The sequence below is a fragment of the Sorex fumeus genome, unplaced genomic scaffold, assembly GCF_029834395.1.
Source record: "Sorex fumeus unplaced genomic scaffold, SorFum_2.1 ptg000128l, whole genome shotgun sequence".
Taxonomy (NCBI): domain Eukaryota; kingdom Metazoa; phylum Chordata; class Mammalia; order Eulipotyphla; family Soricidae; genus Sorex; species Sorex fumeus.
This window is the reverse complement of record NW_026606185.1, coordinates 31,412,386-31,430,257: the sequence shown is the minus strand read 5'-3', so window position 1 is coordinate 31,430,257 and position 17,872 is coordinate 31,412,386. Positions and strand designations below refer to the sequence as shown.

The 17,872-nt window shown below is 37.9% G+C and overlaps 1 protein-coding gene across 1 annotated transcript in view; it reads left to right on the top strand.

The window, feature by feature from the left end:
- Positions 1-17,872, top strand: part of CDH2 (cadherin 2) — a 237,457-nt gene that overhangs the window by 182,051 nt on the left and 37,534 nt on the right. Inside the window, exons 8-13 of the mRNA XM_056138030.1 lie at positions 6,962-7,099; positions 7,833-8,018; positions 9,700-9,953; positions 11,572-11,714; positions 15,662-15,895; positions 16,184-16,417. Of these exons, the coding sequence (XP_055994005.1) occupies positions 6,962-7,099; positions 7,833-8,018; positions 9,700-9,953; positions 11,572-11,714; positions 15,662-15,895; positions 16,184-16,417 (1,189 nt within the window). The remainder of the gene's footprint in view (positions 1-6,961; positions 7,100-7,832; positions 8,019-9,699; positions 9,954-11,571; positions 11,715-15,661; positions 15,896-16,183; positions 16,418-17,872) is intronic.

Here is a 17,872-nt window from a genome sequence, read left to right as displayed (position 1 = left end):
GAGAGCTTCATTTAGGAGGTAGATACATGCCGATTATATTTTACCCATTTGCTCCCAGGTGTCAACAATCCAGGTGTCATGGATCCAATCAGTGATGTTGGGATATGTATATATTTTTATCTCCTCCATCACTTTATGAAATACTATTCCTAAATGCCAATAACTGCATGAATGTCTTACTTTGAATGAGAATATGGGGTATTTTTTTCAGCATTCTCTTGAGTGCCAGGTGCTCATAGACTAAAAAGGGGGAGCTCCTCTCTGAATCTTAATATTTCTCTTTGATTCACATCCTGGTTCTGAGTCTGAAATGAGGCTTCCTCTTGTTTTTGTACAGTATTTATTCCTATCACATTTACCCTGGCTGTTCTATGATGAAAAGAGAGGCATGGAAAATTATCACTTTTCTAAAGTAGACCAACCACATTTAAAATCCAAAGAGATCGCATTTAGCTTAGAGGACGAAAGTCTGAAGTCGGACCATAATCGTAGTTTAAGTATATCTTGCAGTGGACAGAAGCAGATATGCCCTACTCCTGATGAAATGAATGTGGAAATGAATTTGCAACTGTAGAATCATGGATTAGATACAGTGTGAGAAATAGCTTCTTGACAGCAAAATTATTAAGCAAAACAATGACTTACTAGGGGAAATCATGGAAAACCTTCCTTTTCTGAAAGTCATTTAACAGAAAAAAAATGTATCTATCTCAGAAGGTTTATGGTAATTTCTGCCTGAGGCCGGGAATAAATTACTTTGACTTCTCCAGGCTTCGTGCAGGCTTGAGATTCTTTTATTTCTATTAGAATTCACAGTTTTCTTTCTGTCAAAAGTCATTTCAGTTGTCGTTCTCCCAGGATATATGACATCTTTAAGTGATTGAATTCCTAATCATTGAAATGCTTACCGAAGTTCAGCTTTTTTTATTTTCCTCTAATCTCCAGGTTTTAAAAAAAAAAGTATATCAATTCTTTGGTTCTCCAGGTCTAAAGCTTTACCCACCTCATATCCTATCCTTTGTTTGATTTTAAGCTCCACCTGACTTCTTGCCGTATTACTTGATGGGGCATTCTCCTGGCATATCTTTTTTTTTTATCTCCTTTTTTTCCTCTATGCCCACCTCATGCTCTTTCAGCCAGAATCGCTGATGAATCACTCTCTGCCTCATTAGGCTTGAATTTTGCCTCTGCCTGTTATGGGACTTTTTACCCTCAGTGTATTAACCCAAAGCCTCTGCTTCCACGTTTGGAAATGGGGATTGTAATATAACCTATTTTGTGGGTTGGTTGCAATGAGTAGATAACACAAGACAAAAAGTCTTCAATAAACATTAGTGCCTGCCTGATAAATATTAGCTCTGACTCTCCCCGTTGCCATTAAAATCTAGCCTCAGCATTGGCTCGGAGAGTGCCATCACTCTTCACGTCATCATTTTTCTCATGTCCAAAAAAATATTAAGCTTCATGTTTTCCAAAACTAACAGTTCTTAGTTGTGATCCTGATTCTGTTCTTTCTGACAAAAATGTTCTTCTGTTTTCTGCTGTCTTGATGTTCCTTTCTCTACTTTTCTCCAGGATCCTTCTTACAAAACCCACAGGTTTCTGCATAATCTGCAGACACGCTGAGAATCCAGAGGTGATATATGTCTCAAAGCCACGCATCCATAGCCATGTATTCACACATCTAGAAACTCTTTTGCCCGTGGCATGCCAGACCCTCTAAGATCTTGATCCTAAAACCTTCTTTAGCCTTAACCTCATGAATTCACTTGCCTTCTGACCATAAGTAACAGTAACAGCCTACCAGGCAAATAGCTCAGAAACTCTTTCATATAGTAGTAGTATTTCATGAGGATACTCTGCCATTTGACTATTGCAGGTTAATCCTGACTCTGAGGTCTGTTCTCCCAGTCATTCTTTCTCTGGGTACCTACTCTAGTTTGCATCCATGGATATACACAAGCTGAGAAGCCTGGCTTATATTTGCCTTGTTCCTAATATTCACTAATTTTATGTTTTTCTTCTCATCTACCTTTTATGAGATCATGAATAGAAACCCTGAAGAAAACCCCATGATGAATTTTCTTTTTTTCATTACTAGGCTTCTTATTATGAAAAAACGTATTTCGGGCTTAATTTCTACTCCTTCCTCATCACCTTAAACTCTGGCTCTCTTCATGCTTTTCCCAACCATGAGGAACACATCCCATCTCTAAATTCTGACTTTCTAAGAAGGTTTTAATATACTAAGACTATGAATGATGCAGACTCCAAACTCAGAAATCTGGATTTTTGGGCATTGCCTCCTATGACTGGATATCAATGGATAAACTACTTGGCCTCCTTAACCATATTTTTCTTCATCATTAATTCTTATTTTAAACTTTAAAAAGAGGGGCAGGGCCTCAGTGATAGTTCAGGAAGTATGATGTTTACCTTGCACTAGACAGACCTGGCTTCAGTCCCTGGCATTCAAAAAAATTCTTTTAATTAAAATTAGCACTGTAGCACTGTTCTCCCATTGTTCATCGATTTGCTCCAGAGGGTGCAGTAATGTCTCTGTCCTAATACTTGTTGTTACTGTGTTTGGCATATCGAATATGTCACAGGTAGCTTGCCAGGCTTTGCCGTGCGGGCGAGATACTCTCGGTAGCTTGCCGGACTCAATTAAATAAAATTTAAAAGAAAATAAATTGGCTTATTTGGGTTATTTTGAGGATTAACTTGAGATCATGCCAGTGTTTATATTAGCACATTGCCTGGCACATAGGTCAATAAATGCAAGGGCTGGAGCAATAGCACAGCGAGTAGGGCGTTCGCCTTACAAGCGGCCAACATGGCCGACCCGAGTTCGATTCCTCTGCCCCTCTCGGAGAGCCCGGCAAGCTACCGAGAGTATTCGATATGCCAGACACAGTAACAACAAAGTCTCCAATGGAGACGTTACTGGGCCCGCTCGAGCAAATCGACGATCAACGGAAGGGCCTTCTTATTCAAAGCTTTTCCCTTTTTTCCTAAATTTTATTTTATTGGAGCACTGTGTCTTACAAAGTTATTCATAGTTACAGAGTTATTCACAGTCAGATTTCAGATACCACCAATCCCACCATCAGTGTCAACTTCCCTCCACTGGTGTTCCCAGGTTCCCTCCTCTACCCCCTCACTCCTAGCCTGGCACCATTTAAGTTTAGTAGTTGAAGTTTGGGTCCCCTGATTTCAGTGTTGTTGACTCGGAAGTCTAGATATCTAGTTCTGTCATTTCTTAACGCCACCAAACTACCTTGAACTTTACACTCTCTCTCACTGTCCTCCCCCGCTCCATTGTCTTTCCTTCTCCTCTACTTTGGGACCAAGGGTGATCTAGGCATTCCTATCTTTAAACCATTGTATTTCCTCATCTTCAGTTAATGTTGGCATGCAGCCAACACTCAGACATATTTTGGGCCACAAGTTCATAATATAGATAGTATCAGTCCCATTTCTTATTAGCACTTAAGAATTTTAACAAGCTTATAAATCTCTACTTCCCAAATTATAATAATATTATTAACTGTTTATCCCTTAATATAATGCAAACAAATCTGTGTTTCTTAATTATTTTTTCTTTCATGTGACCTCTGGATATTGTCAGGTCTAAACCCCCAAGCCCCCGAAAAAAAGACTCTTTTGTCTTTTCACAAAAACTACATTCTTTATACCTTCTGGTTCTGCAATCCATGAATGTCTGTCAGTATCACTTAATGTCTGCAAGGCCATCTCTGTTTTTGTTGAAGTAAATATTGTTTGACTTGTTTACTTTACATCATTGTTTTATCCCAGTAAATACTCCATTCCCTGGCCTTTTGTAGACATTCATTACTTGTTTGCCAAATAAGTGACTGAATGTTCTCACCTCTTCATTCATTTACATTATACTAGTTTGATATTTCAAACTATGGTACACAGGCAAAATGATTTTAATTGATACACATAGGAAAGCCTCTAGGGAAAACCAGACCACAAGCCTTTTAGATACTACTTCATCAAAGAGGGATGGCCAGAGTACAAGAATTATATTGTGTTTATTTTTATAGTTCCACACACTTATGGCAAGGGATGCCAGTTTTCCATTTACTTCTTTCATAATAAATTAATTTATGTTTTTAAAATGGGACTCAATGTCAAGATAAATAGGAGTGAAGTGACTCATGGTATAGAAATAGGATATTGCAGAATTGAGAGGATGTTATATGAATCACTGTAGTTTGGGAAATAGCTGGTTTATGTTCTCACTCTGTGATTTAATGAATAAATGTTGGCAAGCCGTATAAATCAGAAGGTATGTTGAAATGATTTTTAAAATCTAATAAGACAACAGGTTTTTCTCATCCTTTCATTTATTCAACCTCAAATTCAAAAGCAATTTTTAATTGTCAGCTCCAGCTTCATGTTTCATATCAACCACACAAACACAGGTAGAGCATTGGCCCTGGGGAAGGGTGTGTGGACATGTGTTCATAGAAGGTGGAGAAAGATGTATGTACTGAAAAGAGCTATAAACTAAAACAGTGGTAGCAATATTATGTGTGGAGGTAATAGGACCAAGGACTTTCAAAAGTTATTCCTGAGGTGAATTTTAGCTCTCAATTTGCTTGAAGCAGTATTGCTGTATAGTATTACTTAATGCAATATACTGCTTAGCACATAAGTTTAGACGAATGAATTCTACTTCAGGAATTCTCAACCTTGGCATTATTAAAGTTTTGGATGAGATTAATATTTTTTGTGAAAATCAATCTGGTATATCATAGCATAATAATAGGAATCAGTAAGCCAGTAGTACCCCCCGTTTTGGTAGTCAAAAATTCTTTGAGATATTTCCAAATGTCTTGTAGGGGGCAAAACCTCTCAGATCTAAGCATAGAGAAATGTCAAATGCAATGGCATAAGGTCATGATAGACATTTGAAGATAAAAACAAAAGCTAGAGGTGTCAGGTAAGTGAATGAAAGGTAGTAGATAGCTTTGGGAGATAGCTGTGTTCCAGACTGGGAACAGTTGACAGCACGCAGTTGAGTTTCCTCCATCGAGAACAGGCAGTGAGGAAAGTGTTTTAAGCAGATTCTTCTTGGTAAAATGTTGGACCGAAAGGGTGGGAAATCAGAAGCTTATGGAATCTAAATGTCAGAGAGAAAGAAGAAAATTGCCTGCCACAGAAGTAGGCAGGAGGGTTGTGTGTGTGTGTGTGTGTGGAGGGGGGGGGAACAGGAGGAAACAGAACATTCAGTGGTGGGAAAGGTACACTGGTGAAGGGACCAGTGTTGGAACATAATATGACTGAAACCTAACCACAAACAACTTTGTAACTGCATGTATCACTTGTGATTCAATTTAAAAAGTTTAAAAAAACAATTCCAGTATTTGCTACTGAACCCAATATTTCAACTCAATGAAAACTGTACACAGTATGTTTAGGTCATTTTAAAGATGTTTAAAGATATTTGGAAAGTAGGCAATAATGATGGATTATATTTCCATATAACAGCTATGGTTTTTGTTGTTGTTGTTTTTGCTTTTCTTTCTTTCTTTAAGGTAGATTAAAATGAGTCAACTAGCACTATTTCTTTGTTTCATTTTTGATACAAGAAGTGTTGTCTTTTTCTTTTTTAATAAGACAATTTTTTAAAAAAGAAAAGCTAACATAAATCACTGCTGGAGATTGGCATTTGGGTGGACAGAGACTTAAAATCAAATGCGTGAGGTTTTGTTTTCCCTCCCACTTCTTTCTCTCTCTTTGCCCTTCCCACTAACAACTAAATCAAAAGCTGCAATTTGTGTCTGTTCTATCCACGTTACAGAAATCTCTTAAGAGTGGTCATTCGTAATGTAAGCTATATTTAGAACCAGGGGAAACGCACTCTTCAGTGACAGTTTATTTTTGTATGAAGAATTGTATTGCTGTTCAGAATGTTTTAAAATTTGTGAAAATGATCTCTGCTTTTTTATCTGTGCTAATCTTCACAGAGATTTTAATTGATTTTAGATATTCATTTGGGTTAGATTTTTCCTAACATATAAGATGTCAGCTAGTGTGTGTGTGTGTGTGTGTGTTTGTGTGTGTGTATATATATATACACACATACACATCTATATATATACATATATATATGACATCTCAAACAATCTCAGTATTTTCTCTTAGATACATTACAGGTTCAGTATTGAATTTGAAAATGCTAATGCTGTCTTTGTAATAAACATCCACATGTGTGTCCCTATCCTCTATAGATGTGCTAATAAACAGTGAATACAATGAATACTATGCCCAAATAGCAATCTATGGAGTACGCAGCTACTAAATAACTGTATTCTGAGTCTAAGGATTTAAACATAAGCCTTTTAATTAGGTTATGATTGCAATTAAGAGTATATCTCACCTATAGAGTTGTGTGTGTATTTATATGTATATACATAAATTTTCTTCCAGTATGGAACTGGAAGAAAATGTAGCAACACTTTGATAATAGAAAGTCCACATGTAATAATATATGAGTGGGTATGTTTTATGATTGTTTTATGCTTTCTTTATCCTCTTAAAATCCTTGCTGTCTTTGGTGCCCTAAACTTGGTAGAAATGAACATATGATTAAGTAAATATAAACCAACAGACTTGTTGTGAAGTCGGAAAGGAGGGAAAGTTTGAAACAAGATGCAAATTTCACCTCAGCTGTGAATTTCACACATCTCCAATGTGTTCCTTTCCACAAGTAGAAGTGAATATATACAGTTAAATCTCTCCAGACAAGAACCAGACCTGTGCCTCGCAAGTTAAAGTAAACTCCACTTGGGAAATCTCAAGTCACGTTAATCAGAATGAATGATGCTGTACTCTTGGTGTGTAATAAAAAGCCATTTACAGAACAACTGTTATGTCTTCTTGAGGAATTAGTTTCATTTAAGTTGTTATCTTTATGTCTTTTTAGAAAGTGCAACAATATACATTAATAATTCAAGCTACAGACATGGAAGGCAATCCCACATATGGCCTTTCAAACACAGCCACGGCTGTCATCACCGTGACAGATATCAATGACAATCCTCCAGAGTTTACTGCTATGACTGTAAGTACAGACTGTCACTCAGAAATCCTCAGGTCTGAGGTCCATGATGGAGAAGTTCTTTTCATGAATAATAAATGTGTTAAATAGAGGTGGAACTCTCTTAACCTAATTGCACAGTGACTGCTGACTTAGACATATTTTGTCACCAAGATTTTAAATAAGGCTCCCAAGGTAATTTGTTTTCTCAGAGTCTCCCAGTCCACTGATAAAGTTGTTAAAATAGGATGCCTGGGAAAAAATACTTAAAAATGACTTGATGCTGTTACAGTTAATATAGTTTATAATCAAGATACAATTATATTAATAGATTATGCAATATATCAGCTATGTAGAAATATAATACACTACCCAATTTGCAATAAATACGTTCAAGCACATGACCAACATGAGACTTTGTCACCAGGTGATTATTGTCTCTTGAATAGAACTATTTCCTCAGATGGATCCTTTCCTCCAGCTGCCCATTAATCAGCCAGCAGTCACTAATGAAAGCTTAATTTTAATATTAATGAAACTGTAACATAATTTGGGGCAAAATTTACTGCACATAAAGTTATGGTATTTTTTAAAGTCCAACATAAATGCAGTGATTGCGTGTATTCCCGATCTCTTATTTTAGTGTAGATAATAAAGATTTAATGGCGCAGTAAAATCAGGGCGGTGTGGTCATCAAAACACACTGTCCTTCAGGGGTCCACAGAGCTCCTCCAACTGAGCTTTGTCTTCCCTGCAGTTCTATGGCGAAGTTCCTGAGAACAGAGTAGATGTCATCGTAGCAAATCTGACTGTGACTGATAAGGATCAGCCTCATACACCAGCCTGGAATGCTGTGTACCGGATCAGTGGTGGGGACCCCACTGGCCGCTTTGCCATCCAAACAGACCCAAACAGCAATGACGGCCTAGTCACCGTGGTAAAAGTAAGTGCAGCTCTGGTAATCTAGCTCTGGTTTCAGGGATCAATATATCGCTGCCCACTGCGCCCTGCCCCACCTCCATCCCACACGTATGCACACACAATGTATTGTGGTGAAATCATAGGAATTTCTTTTTTATTATTTTCCAAACATCAGGAATTACCATCTTATGTGGAGATAGATTTGTTACCTTTTAGTTTATGCTGAAGCTGATGGTAAAATAAATCCTGTCACATAGTCACTGGACTGTGATTGTTTTAAAACGGGTATGGACGGTTTTAAGAATCTGAAGACAGGATTGCCCTCGGCAATATAAGCTGTCAATATAGTTGATATATTAGTGATATGTCACATTCTGAAACCGTGAATCCCCAATTGGAAGCTCTGAGAAATGATGCCCCGCATCTGCTATTCCGGCATCTACAGTTTCTCAATGACCCAGGGCACACAGACCATTCAAGATCACAAAGTAAGTGAGAACAAGCCAGTAGAGGGCCTGTGCTTTGAAAAGATTTTGAATTTAAATTGCCATTTTTAAAGGCTTACACATTTTGGTATTTGCATGTTTTTTTCTTTTTCGGTCACACGCGGCAATGCACAGGAGTTACTCCTGGTTCATGCACTCAGGAATTACTCCTAGCGGTGCTTGGGGGGACCATATGGGATGCTGGGAATCGAACCTAGGTCGGCTGCGTGCAAGGAAAACACCCTACCTGCTGTGCTATTGCTCCAGCCTCAGTATTTGCATTTTCAATTTCCAAAAACTAAATGAATAAAACTGCATACTAGAAACAAAGGGGAAGTTCAGGTATAAAAAATATACATAGCTCTTTTGTAAGAACTCTTCATATTTTTTTCATTTATTTGTTAAGATTCTGTGGTTTACAATGCTACTAGTAAAGGTTTCTCAGCCCATCACTAGTGTCAACCCTAGTGAGAATTCTTTAAGTGACACCGTTGCTTCTCCCTTGCTTCCTATCCCAACACTTCTGGTTTGTAAGTGAGCTTTCACGTGTTGACCTTGCATAGAAAGATGCACTCAGTGTCAGTTGCTGAGACTTAATTCGGTACATGAGTTCAGTGGAACCTCCATCAGAAGGATAGGGCTGAAAATCCTGCAAAGGAACAGCATAGGGATATAAACACAGACCTAAGAGCACAAGCATATTTGCACCTCATCTTCTCCCGTCTTCTTGATGTGACTGCGGCAAGTTGCTTAATCTTTCTATGCCTCTTGTTCTGCCTCCAGAAAGTACTGTTAGTAACTGTACCTAACTCCTAGCATTATTGTGAAGGATAAATAAGTTTATGCTCATTGTCACATGCAGAACTGTGCCACAACTTTGCACTAGTCAACATTAAGTCTGGGGTCATTCATGTGACTAATCAGGGCAAAGGAATTCTCTTTCTTGTGTGTTTTTTTGAGTCAGGATGCCAGTCTTCAGAATAATCACATGTAGTTAATAAATGTAGCCAGGGTCATAGTAAAAATATATCAACAGGTTAAATTGTGATAAATATTTTAACCATTGTCCATATTGACATGCTTTCCAGAAATTTGAAAGAAACCTATTGCATGGTGAATGACAGATGAATGTTTTGGAAATGGGGTTATTAGAAGAATAAACTGTAGAATGCATATGTTCTGACTTCCTGCAAAAACAGTTTCCTTTTTTCCTTCCAGCCAATTGACTTTGAAACAAATAGGATGTTTATCCTTACTGTTGCTGCGGAAAATCAAGTGCCATTAGCCAAGGGTATTCAGCATCCACCTCAGTCAACTGCAACTGTGTCTGTTACAGTTATCGATGTGAATGAAAACCCTTATTTTGCTCCAAATCCCAAGGTTATTCGCCAAGAGGAAGGCCTTCATGCTGGTACCATGTTAACAACATTTACTGCTCAGGACCCAGATCGGTATATGCAGCAAAATATTAGGTATCAAATACCTTTTATGGAAATTCATATTTCATATCATGCTATAAGCTAGTTGCAGGGCGGGGGTGTACTGGGGTCCCATCCCCTATCCATTGAACTCCTGACTGGACAACTGGAGACCCTAGCTTGGAGCCCACTAGAACCCACCTGGGGAACCTATGATAGAAGTTAGGGCTTCACATATGCTTGTCATGAATTCCACCACTAAGACCATATTCATGGCCCCTAAATTATAATTATCTGTTGAAATTTCCTCTCAATAGATTAATGAGTGTATTTTCTGGGAAATATGTAATCAAAATGTCTTTGCTGTACTTTCATGCCCCCCCACTTGTAAAAAAAAAATATGATTTACCCTCAAGGCTTTATACCCCAAAATACAAAGGAATTCTTCTGTGAGTGTATTAGGGGAGCTTCTGATGTTCATTTTTTTTCTCCACATATCAGTAAGAAAAACTCATGCCAAAAATAAGATGTAAGAGCTAATTATTTCCATCCCTTACCTGTATAGTAATTATAGGATTTATAAAACATCAGTAAAGATTTCCAACCTCAGCAAAATCTAATTTACTCTTCCTGATGAGGGAGTACATGGTTGGCAAAGCATACCCAACTCAACTATTATCCATTTCTGGTGATAGTAATTTTTTTTAATTAGCTCATATTTTATTTAACTTTTTTTATAGCTGCTGCTCACAGATAACTGTATCTTCTTCATTTATTTTTGTGTTTAATCAAGATAGTTAAATAGCATATTGAACTTTTTACCTGAAAAATAGAAATTTTTTTCTCAATTTTAGTATTGATGATAAGCCATCCAAATTCAAAAATAATGTATTTAATATGATAAATGTATTTGTATCAATAAATCTTCAGATAGAGTCAGTCTATGCAACTTTCCTTGAGCAGTATAGTTTGGAGACTTATTTCAATATGGAAGATCCTAATAGGATTATAGTTCTAACCTCTTTGCCATAATAAAGGTGGAAAATATTGCAGGAGTGTTGAGTTATAAAAAGTACAATTCCTGATTTTTCTCTTAAGTCCTACAAATTAGGACTATTGCTTATTTGCAAAATACATTTGACTGGCAGCAGAGATAGTACAGCAGGTTCATCCCTAGAACCACATATTATCCCCTGAGCCCACCAAGAGCGACTGCTGAGCAAAGAGCCAAGAGTAAGCCCTATGCACAGCCATAGTAGTCCAAAGACCCAAGCCCACATTACTATCTATTTATCTATCTGTCTGTCTGTCTGTCTATCTAACCTGTTTTATTTACAATATTGCGACCAGTTGAACTAAATAAGAACTGAAAACAGTAACTAGACTGAGCTTACAATGAGATCTGTCCAATTTACTGTGACCCCTGATTTTTTTCTCCAACCCCTATCTTCTGTTTCTTTCATGCCCACTCATACACACCCGTCATGTTCCCCAAACCACAAAATGCTGTAGGAATAGGTTCCCATGCTAAAGCTGTATTTTTGACTACATTTGCAAAAGTTGCACATTAGTGAGCTGGTTGCATCTGGAATTAAACCTGGAATTTCTGCTTTATTTTCTCAAAGCTTTTATGTAAAAAAAAAATTAAATCCAATGTGCTTCCATTTTGTAGATACACGAAATTATCTGATCCTGCCAACTGGTTAAAAATAGATCCTGTGAATGGGCAAATTACTACAATTGCTGTTTTGGACAGAGAATCACCAAATGTGAAAAACAATATATATAATGCTACTTTTCTTGCTTCTGACAATGGTATGTAATTTGATATGGTCACTGTGCTGTTACACAGAATAGAGATTCATATCGAATACATCATCCAAAACTTGTGCTGTTACACAGAATAGATATTCATATTGAGTACATCATCCAAAAACAAGACTTCCTTGAAGACCCAATTGTCTAGAAAACTGACCTTCAGTACTCTAAGCCCCAACTTCTATTTTCTATTTTCATTGGGCCATCAAAGACACATATCTTTCCTTCTTCAATGAATATTCCCATTAACTACATAATTCCCATCATAGCTTCCTGTGATGATTACATGCTTGTGTGTGTGTGTGTGTTTTTGCATGAAGGGGGTTCTGGTGTATGTAGATGCCTTACAACTGCTGGTTATTGTCCCAGGATATTGTTTTCTCAGTTGTTTGTTTATTTCAGGGGTTTGAGGCACACCTGGCAGTATTCAGGGCTTGTTCCTGGCTCTGTGCCCAGGGATCACTCCTGGAGGGGTGTGGAGCACCAGTGAATGGTGCCAGACATTGTTCCCAGGTGCACCCTATCTACTGTACTATTTCTTTGGCCCCACAGAGTATTGTTTTAATAATCAACCATTTTATTCCCCTCCATCCTCTCCCTTTGTTGTGATGTCCAACAGATGAACGCACATTTGGTTGTGATGACCACACATTTGATTGTGCACTCACCTTTGGTCATTGTGCTCACACACTTGGGCTTGCCAGGAGTCATGCATTTTTCGTTGTAGTGCTCATCCCAGTTATTGCGCTCCCCCAGAGGTCTCTGGGCTGCTCACATACATACTTATCAGGGTTCACACTCCTGCTAGGGTGTCACACATTCTTGGACACCATGCTTGCATGGGGTGTATGATTCAGTGTCAGTACTAGCACATACCTGACTTTTGCCAGGAAGCACAAACAGCAGAGCCACCACCGGGAGCACGCTTGGCACATGTGCGCAGTCTTGGAATCGAACTTTGGCCTCTTTCTAAGGCACTGTTTGCCATCCCTGGGCCCCCACTGTGTTTTTTTAATTAATCTATTTATATTTCATCTCGACTGTATTTGCTGTCAGGGGTTGATCTGTGTTTAGCAGTTTTCCTCTTTCTAATTACCTCTCGCCTGCCATATGCTAGGAAATTTTATTTTAGGGTATAGTGTGGGGAGTGTATGGGTTAGCACCCTTTTCTTTCTGGTTTTTCTGCTGGATTCTGAACGGTCGCCTTGAGTTAATAGCACTTTACGATAAAAGTGACTTGTGTAAACCTAACAGTGGACTAGTATGGTTCCTTGACACTGGTGTGATGTGTATTTTCATGGGCATTTCTGTTCTGCTAAAGCCTAGGTCCACACTCCAACACTCCTACTGTACAACTTTGTGACTAATTGGCAGCAATCTCTTAAATCTAGATCCTTTAAAAAAGGGGGGGTTTGGGGGATGATGGTCGCAGTGTCATACTCACTGTGTATTAGGGAAAATAAAATGGTTTGTACAAATAAAGCTTTTAATAAAACAGTGCCTGGCACGAATATTGAAGTAAATTCTTCTATTCTGTGTTAAGGGTTTTAAAACTGAGTCGTCATACGATTTTGAAATAGTTCCGAGATAGGCAGTTTGACAGATGTTTCTTATCAACACTTTTGGTTGTAACCATTTCCGTGAATCTTTCATATCCTACATAATAAGATTCAATGAGTTGTTATCTGTTGTAAATCTGTGTGATGACAGGGCCGAAGAAATATTTATTATCCTTTCTTATATAAGAATATCTCGTGTTGAAAGCGGGTGGAAACAGCTTCTGCCATTGCACATCAGAGCAAACAACTCTCAGGTCTGTTTTATACTCGCCTGCTGTGTGTCAGTGGTAGGTAGCATACCACAGTGAAACACGAGGCACTGTATATAACACTGTTATGTGTAAATAAAAGGAGCTCTAAAATCATACATATGTATGTATGTGTGTATATCCAGGTTGGCTGTGAATTGCACCCAGATTTCCTTTCCCCAGGGTAGATGAGTTTCTATTGGAAAAGAGTGAGTGGTTGAGTCTCCGAAGCTGGTATGTGTAGCAGATGTATTGCCTTTATATGATAAGGCTGGATATGGAGTCTCATTTCTGCTTCTTAGTGAGGCATCTAGCTCTTAAGATTTTTGCACCTTAGTTTCAATATTGATAGATAGGTTTTGCTTTTTGCCTATACTGTTGTTTATATCAAAATAATATTAAATGTGATACTACCATTGAAATGTTCTTGAACTATCTCTTATCCTGATGGTGATGATAATATAAATTTAAGACAGTCACTCTGCCTTCCATGTTAAATCTCATGGCTCTCAGAGCTATGTGAGTTTTACCCGTATTCTTCAGAGAGATCCATAAACTTTTCTCCTTATTGGAATCTGTAGAAGGATGTGTGCATACATATCTTCTACGTAGCATGTCTTGGGAAGATTACTTAAACCTCTGAGTCTCTAATAGGTGAGCATTTTTTAATAAATGCTTCATTTCTGGCTATAGAATGTTTAATATATTTACATTCTTCAATTTAAAATAATATAGTATGCTCATATATAGCATGATTCTTCTATGATATTATATATTTTTAATAAATATTTATAGTAGAGGGGGCCAGAGAGATAGTACAGAAGCTAAGGTGCTTAGTTTGCATCCATTAGCCCTGTTGGGCTCCTGGGCATCCCGCATGGTTCCCGAGTATGCCAGGAGTGATTACTGAACATAAAACCAGCAGTAAGCCTTGAGCATTGCCAGGTGTGACCCAAAATCTAAACTATAAATGAATAACTTATAATAAATCCCAGAGTGTACAAAAATTACAGGGGTTATGTTGCTTTCCTTGTATGTGGCTCACCCCCATGTTATCTCTGGCACCTCCTCTGTTCCTTCAGAACTTCCAGGAGTGCTGATCCCTGAGTACAGAGCCAGAAGTAAAAGTGGCTTCTCGCTACCAAAAGGTGTGGTGACTGTACCAGAAATATAGGGCGTTCTCCTTACACGCAGCCAACATGGCCGACCCGAGTTCGATTCCTCCGCCCCTCTCGGAGAGCCCGGCAAGCTACCGAGAGTATTCGATATGCCAGACACAGTAACAACAAATTCTCCAATGGAGACGTTACTGGGCCCGCTGGCAATATGTTCACAACAGAGCAAAATAAATTAGCACAAGTGGTAGAAATATTTTACAGTGGAATAAAACAGGTCTGGGATCAAAGTGTCACTGTGCATTATTACTGTAGCAACCTCAACCACTTGTGTGAGGAATGATGAGAAATTTACAGAAGCAGAAGTTTCTTGTTTCTTTGATCTGTCTTCTTATGTTTAGAATATTATGATAAATATGATATAATCACAATACATTTTACTATTTTACAATGAAAATAATGCTTTACATCATAGTTTGTGAAGCAAATGAACACTTCTTCGAGGAGATTGGTTGATAGACAAATGATTTCTCTTCTCTGTGTTTGTTTTTTTCTCCCAACGAGTATATGTCTTTTTGTCTGTCGACTCTTTCAGTGTTTTATAGGCATTCTTATGTCCTTTTGTGCACTTGGCTCTCCTTCAGAACCTATGGTCCATGAGACCATGAGCTGGTGTTCTGCTTCACTTACATCACCTGCAGTACCTTGTGTAGGATGGTATACACAGGGTGAAGAGTAACAGACAGCACGGGTTAAAAAAGACTTGGGAATGTACTCCCGCCTGGGCACGCACAATACCTACTCCCATTGACCAAATGTGACAATTGGGGGTCATGCGAGAATAGAAGAAGTGGCTTGAAACAGTCCCCAAACAGTCTTCTCAGGTGCTGTGGCAACTAGAGTTTTCCAAGGTTACACAGGGTTGAGGGCAAGAATGCGAGAAGCTTTGAGAATTTTACTGTAATTGAGACTCATGGGAGAGTATTGTTCAACATGGGTTTGTGACTTTTGTTCTTTTAAAGGAATTCCTCCCATGAGTGGAACAGGAACACTGCAGATCTATTTACTTGATATTAACGACAATGCCCCTCAAGTGATACCTCAAGAGGCAGAGACTTGTGAAACTCCAGACCCCAATTCAATTAACATCACAGCACTCGATTATGACATTGATCCAAATGCTGGACCGTTTGCTTTTGATCTTCCTACGTCTCCATTGACTTTTAGGAAAAATTGGACCATCACTCGGCTTAATGGTAAGAACAGGTTAATTATTTTAATACATATGCAGTTGAGAGGATTTGAATCTTGGTGTGAAAAGTTAATTTCCAGTTCTTTTCAATCTCCTCATTAAATATACTTTAAAAGATGCCTAAAGCTTAAATAAGATATTAAAACATTCCATAAAATTAAAAAATAGTGAAAAGTTTGCAGTGTAGTATAGTTGTCATTCTTTTTCTATCTAAAATTGCAACAGACATTCTTGAAAATTGTTATGTATTTCTCACCATATTTCATAATAACCATCAAACTGTGTTTTTCAGGTGATTTTGCTCAACTGAATTTAAAATTAAAATTCCTCGAGGCTGGGATATATGAACTTCCCATCACAATCACTGACTCGGGTAACCCTCCCAAGTCAAATATTTCCATCCTCCGGGTGAAGGTTTGTCAGTGTGACTCCAATGGTGACTGCACGGATGTCGATAGAATTGTTGGCGCAGGGCTTGGTACAGGTGCCATCATTGCCATTTTGCTTTGCATCATCATTCTGCTCAGTAAGTACTGTCTATATATCTTAGATAGTAATTCTTTTTTTGCTTCTAGGTTGTTTAGCAGAAGTAGCTCCTTGTTTTGCTCTTCAAAATAATTCCTAAGAGCTCTCTCAAACCACTAAGCGCTATTTATTTTGGCCAATTGTTTATTGGACAATTTCATCCACTTCAGAATAAGAAAAACTTTGAACATTGTTTCATGCACTCCTGTTTTGGAGCAAATCCAGCCAGCAAACCTTTTTCCTGCCCTGTTCCTATTCTCCTACAGCTTGAGGAGATGTAACAAACTCTTAACATAGGAAAATGTTACTCTCCTAATTCTGGGTACTTACCTTATGATTTGAATTGATTTATGGCTTGTAGTTGATGATTCATGAAAATAAGTATATTGCTTTTCTACCCTTTTCTTCATTAAAAAGCACGGTCAGCAACTTGTGCGAGCCACACAAGGATCAAGATATTTGTTCCTGAAGGGCTGTGTAAATAGTGAGAAGTTGTACTTTATACAGCACATTTGATAATAGAAAAGATTACACAGCTCAACAGATTGTCTTTCGAGCAAGTCTAGATTAAGGAATTGCTCCTTTTTAAGATAGTTTGCAATCTTTGGTTCAATGGAATGCAAGAAATTAACCACTGGAAAGTGCTTTAAGAACCACTTCTAAGCATGCAGGTTAAAGGAATAAATTGCCCAGGCCCTGTGTTTTATTGTTGAATAGCAGCAGGACTTAGTTTATTGTGCGATCATGCTATGCACCAATCACTTTCTTGAAAATGTTGGCCATTTCTTTTATGTTTTCTCCATTTACAAGTGTTCTGGTAATTTAGAATTCTGTCCTTTATTCCAAGCAATTACTATAGAAGCTCGAGCATTTTTTACTTCCTGTGCGGAGACTACTCTGACAATAATTTGAAACCTGCATGTTATACTAATAATCCACTTGCTAGATTTAGCCAGGAACAATGGCTAATGAGATCATGTATCTGGCTTTCAAAAGAGGATATTTACTTTTATGGCCAATAATAAAAATGTACTCAAATAGGAGTCATTAAATCTTTTGCCTCAGGATGTAAACTGATATCCCAGATTTTAGCGAGATGTGTTTCTAGATGTGCACTATGGGATATGTTTCAATTTCAACCAAAATGTGATATATATGCCAACCTTATCAAGAACAAATTAGGTATGATGGATTGTGGCATGGAAAAGTGAGTACAACATTTTGAAGGAAAATGAATTAATGCTGATTTTAACATCAACTCTTCGGAAAATATATACTTCTAGACCTGGCACAAAAATGTAAGCCATGAAATCCTAATGTTATTTCAGTATTCAAACAATCCCCTAGCCTTCTTGCCTGAAATATGAAGTTTAATATGAAAGGGAATGCCCAATAATTCAGTAGAAAAACACTGGTTGTTCAGAGTCATATGTCTTCAAGATCCAGTTTGCTACTT